Source organism: Nicotiana sylvestris, chromosome 7, assembly GCF_000393655.2.
Source record: "Nicotiana sylvestris chromosome 7, ASM39365v2, whole genome shotgun sequence".
Taxonomy (NCBI): Eukaryota; Viridiplantae; Streptophyta; class Magnoliopsida; order Solanales; family Solanaceae; genus Nicotiana; species Nicotiana sylvestris.
In genome coordinates this window covers 169,410,699-169,415,247 of record NC_091063.1, presented here as the reverse complement: position 1 = coordinate 169,415,247, position 4,549 = coordinate 169,410,699, and the positions used below count along the sequence as shown (strand labels likewise).

Here is a 4,549-nt window from a genome sequence, read left to right as displayed (position 1 = left end):
TGGTCACGAGGGGGTTCTGGGGAGTGTCTGGTGTGAAGCTGGGGTTGGTTGGTGTAGCTCGAGTTTTGACTCGAATCTTCAAATGAAGATTCGAGGACCTGGAGGGTGATTCGAACTAAACGGTTAACAGGTCTATGTTCAGGGTGGTGAGGGGGTTCTATGGTGTTCAGGGCGAGGTCACCGACGTTCATGCCGCCGGTTTTTCATGGTGAGGAGTACAGGGGCGGCCTAGGGTTTGTGGGTTTGGGTGAAGACGACGAGGCTGGGGTATTGGATAGGGGGTGGGGTATGAGGTGCAGCTTATATATGGAGTGAGTGGATGGACCTCAGCCGTTGATTAAGGCATGACGAAGGGCCAAGATCCTTCCACTCGAGGGAAACAGTGTCGTTTCAAGTGTTAGGGGCAGAGTTGGTTCGGGTAACGGGTCGGGCAAATGGGGTTATGGGTGAGAGATCCGGACCGTTGGATCAGCTTGGTTTGAATGGTTGGGATGGATTGGCATTGAAACGACGTAGTTTTGGTGTTAAACTACGTCGTTTTGATGCCTGGGGAGTGGGCTGTGTGGACCGGTGGACTGGGCTATTTGCTTGGGTTCCAGATTTTGAAATGGGCACGACCCAAATCCATTTTACAACAAATTTTGTCTTCTTTTTCTTTATTTCTAATTTCCTAAATACACAACCTAATTAAATAAAACTATGCACCACTAATTAACACTTAACGTATTTATTTCACGCGTATAAAAATGTTAAAAGTAGGCAAAATTAAACAAGGCAACAAATCAGAACAAAAGAAAGGAATGCGTATTTTTGTAATTTTCCATCTAACAAACGGGTCATGGTTTAAATTACGCATGACACATACATTTTTAATTCTTTTGGAGCGGTTGTCGCGTAAAATCAAAAATCACGTGCTTACAACTGTAATAGAGACTGGTCCAGCATAATATACTTGAGTTCGATGCACCTGTATATGAACTTCCAGGTTATGCTGAACCGGTATACTTTGCTGGATCGAGTATAATATACTAGAGAGTAGAACACCGATGCTCTAAACTTCAGTAGTATAGTATGCTGGACCATTATAACATACTATTTTTGAATTTCTCCCTATGAACTTCCAGGTTATGCTGAACCGGTATACTTTGCTGGATCGAGTATAATATACTAGAGAGTAGAACATCGATGCTCTAAACTTCAGTAGTATAGTATGCTGGACCATTATAACATACTATTTTTGAACACCGAGCGCTCTACCATCTGAGCTACATCCCCTTGTTATTGAATAGCTTCCTTATGATTTTATTTTATTCATATTAATAACTTGCTTTTTTGCACAAAATCCATCGAAATCATGTTCATCTTTGAGTAAAGAAAGGGAAAAACAAATAAATCTAACTTACCTTCGACCCAAAAAAAAAAAAAAAAAATTTGTAGCAGAACATGCATTGATATCATCTTCATATGAGAAATACACAACACTAAACTTTCAATTTTAAACAAAGTTAAGACCAAGTACTTTCATAACCATAATTATTCCAATTTCTCAAATTACCTAAGTTGACAAGTCATTAAATAAAACCTTACGTATTAGTTTGCAAAAAAGGATCAACAACATCAACTCTTCCCACACCTTCATTATTTGCAACTTTAGCCACATCAATTTCTCCAATAACCAAACCTTCAACTCCACTAACTTCTCCTCTTAATATTCTCCTTTCTTCTTCCTCATCTACATAATTTGGATCATTTTCATCTATAGCCATTGGTGCACCATCCATTTCATTTTCTATCATATCTTCTGGTCCTTCCCATGTAAACTTCCCACCGTGCCCTGATTTTGGCTGTTTTGTTAAAGGAATTTCATCTATTGGACGTCGGTCTTTTCTGTGTATACCTTTGTCTATGAGTTTTTTTTCTACGTGTTTTAGGGTTTCGATGTTGTGTGTGTTTACTTGGTGTTTTGTTACCTTTGTTTTGCCTTCTTCGTCGTGGCTTACTGCTCGAAATGTCACTGTTTCCTTCTTATCGTCTATAGGATTCATTTTTTTTTTTTTTTTGACAATGTTTGAGCAGAAAATTTAAGATGAAAGTGTTTTGTTGTATGAGGAAGTAAAAAATTTATAGCACGAGTTTGAACAAGAAAATGTGAGCGGTGAGGAGCGACGTGTAACTTTGTGAAGGAAATAGAGTTTGACACTTTGTGATTTTGGGTTCTCGCCACGTTTCACGTTTGTTGCCTTTGAAAGGGAAAATTTTATTGCGTCTCATACAACTGACACTAGTTGGTATGAGGTATTTTTTTGTCTCACAATTTTGTGAATCCAAATTTTTATGAATTCAGAAGTATAACAACTAATGTCAGTTGTGTGAGGCACACAATAAAACTTCTCCATTAGAAGAGTGGCGAACCAAATATTTTTGATGGATAAAGTAAATATTTGTGTGCTTTAAAAATACAATAACAACAACGATCCAGTAAAATCTCATTAGTGTGATCTGAGAAGAGTAGTGTGTACGCAGACTTTAACCCTATTCTGAAGAAATAGGGAGACTGCTTCCGAAAGACCCTCTGCTAAAAATAAGTGTAGTGACTCGGTAATAAAAATTGACCAAAAATTAAAATTTTAATTCATCTCTACTTGCGTGAGAGTAAATGACGACGAGGCTCAATTTTATAATTTTAATTAAAGTTGGAAGTGAAATAGAATTGTAGGTTTCGTTGGAACATTTGGTTTTTCTTAACATAACTTGAAATAGTCAAATAGGGATGAGCGAGTGCTTGGATTCATTCGAATTCAATATTTACAATACGCTGAACAGATTTTAAAAAAAAATAAAAACCCATAATAATTTTCGATCGAATGAATAGTAACTGTCTGAAAGTTCTGGGCGAGCCCAATTTTGTATGGCCCAATAAAAATAAAGATACCCATTAAGCCCAACATTTATACTTAAAAGATCAATTTGTAGATCCAAAAGAACTCAAAGTCGTAAAAATATCACGGTATAGCTAGTTTTCGAACCGGTCATCCAAAAATATCCAGCATTTACGAAGTCAATGAAAAATAGCCATTATTTTGCTGCAACAGAAATCGATCCAGCATAATATACTAGAGTTCGGTGCACCTGTGTATAAACTCCAGCATATTATGCTGGACCAATATACTTTGCTTTTCCAGTATATTATACTGGACAATTATACTTGCTGGAACTTCAGTATATTATGCTGGAGTTCTAGTGTACTTATGCTGGAACTCCATCATATTATGCTTGAGTTCCAACATACTTATCCTGAAACTCCAGTATAATATGTTAGAGTTCAAGCATACTTATGCTGAAACTCCAATATAATATCATGGCATATTTTCTGAATTTTGAACAATGTTTTCACTCAAATTTGTTTTTACATAAAAAGTGACTAAATATTCAACCAGTTATAAATCTGACTATTTTTGAATTTCTACCCTCAAAAGTCCAAGTAGTCCTAAGTGTTTTCTGCAATTTCGTTATTAGATCTATTGAGTGGTCAAGGTAGAGAGTAGTGAGTGAAAAGGGGCAATGATTTTTCGATTAAATTAGCAAAGAAAACTGTACTTATTATTACATTACATGAAACAAAACACGATTCACATCATTTTCACTTCTCTCCTTAATTACACAAGTCACTAATCTTTAATCAACAAATCTAATTAACCTTCAAATTAGGATCAATTTCAACTCTAGCAACACCTTCTTCAGCCACTTTTGCCACTTCAACTTTCCCCACCACAACTCCTCCAATTTCCTCCTCTTTCATCAACTTTTCCTCTGCTATTTCATCCACATAGTTCGGATCCTTCTCGTCCAATGCCGGCGGCGCTGGCTCCATTTCATTTTCCGCTTCCTTATCAGGTCCTTCCCATGTAAACTTTCCGCCATGGCCCTTTTTTGGATCGTGTTTCAATGGTAGCCCATCTGCTGGATGTCTTTCCAATCTCTGCACTCCTTTTTCTGTTAATTTTCTTTCTATATACTTAATTTTGTCGACGTTTTTCGTGTCAACTTTCTCCTTGTTTTCCTGCATCACTGGCTTCATTTTTCTGCTTTAATTACTGCTAGGGAACTGTATTTCTTGTTGAAAATGAACTGAATTTTTTTCTATTTAATTTGGTGAGGCTGGGGATTAGTAGAGGGTTTGATTGTATATATATAGTTTTTGTGTTGATTAGATGTTGGAAGGTGCTGGACATGCTAGAAGGTTCTGCTAGTAACTTTATGTGGACATTTCTGGAAAGGACTGTGGCTATTTTTGAAACTTTTGGCTAGAAAGAAAAGGGTAGATTTTTGTAGAAACTTCCATCTTTTGGATAATTTGTGGGACGCAGGTCTCTTTCCCGTCACTTCTGTAATTTTTAACCTGGAAATGATGCTGGAGGGATCTTTTTTAAATTATCGTTTATATTTTAGTCTTGTTTTAAAAAAAAAATTAGGAGAATAATCTTGAGTTAAAATTTTAAAGCATATTGGTCAGAATTTTGAAACTAGAAATTCTGATCATCACTAGAAT

At 36.5% G+C, this 4,549-nt stretch overlaps 2 protein-coding genes across 2 annotated transcripts; both read right to left on the bottom strand.

The window, feature by feature from the left end:
* Positions 1–1,583: 1,583 nt before the first annotated feature.
* Positions 1,584–2,045, bottom strand: LOC138874119 (uncharacterized). Its single transcript, XM_070152621.1, has one exon. The coding sequence runs from the start codon at positions 2,043–2,045 to the stop codon at positions 1,584–1,586; it is 462 nt and encodes a 153-aa protein (XP_070008722.1).
* A 1,500-nt stretch (positions 2,046–3,545) lies between these two features.
* LOC104223863 (uncharacterized) lies at positions 3,546–4,320 on the bottom strand. The gene has a single exon (XM_009775381.2). The coding sequence runs from the start codon at positions 4,076–4,078 to the stop codon at positions 3,689–3,691; it is 390 nt and encodes a 129-aa protein (XP_009773683.1). The 5' UTR covers positions 4,079–4,320; the 3' UTR covers positions 3,546–3,688.
* Positions 4,321–4,549: the final 229 nt, after the last annotated feature.

Excerpts from the sequence above, each read along its gene's own strand:
- LOC104223863 (XM_009775381.2), bottom strand. The coding sequence starts at position 4,078 with ATGAAGCCAGTGATGCAGGAAAACAAGGAGAAAGTTGACACGAAAAAC.
- LOC138874119 (XM_070152621.1), bottom strand. The coding sequence starts at position 2,045 with ATGAATCCTATAGACGATAAGAAGGAAACAGTGACATTTCGAGCAGTA.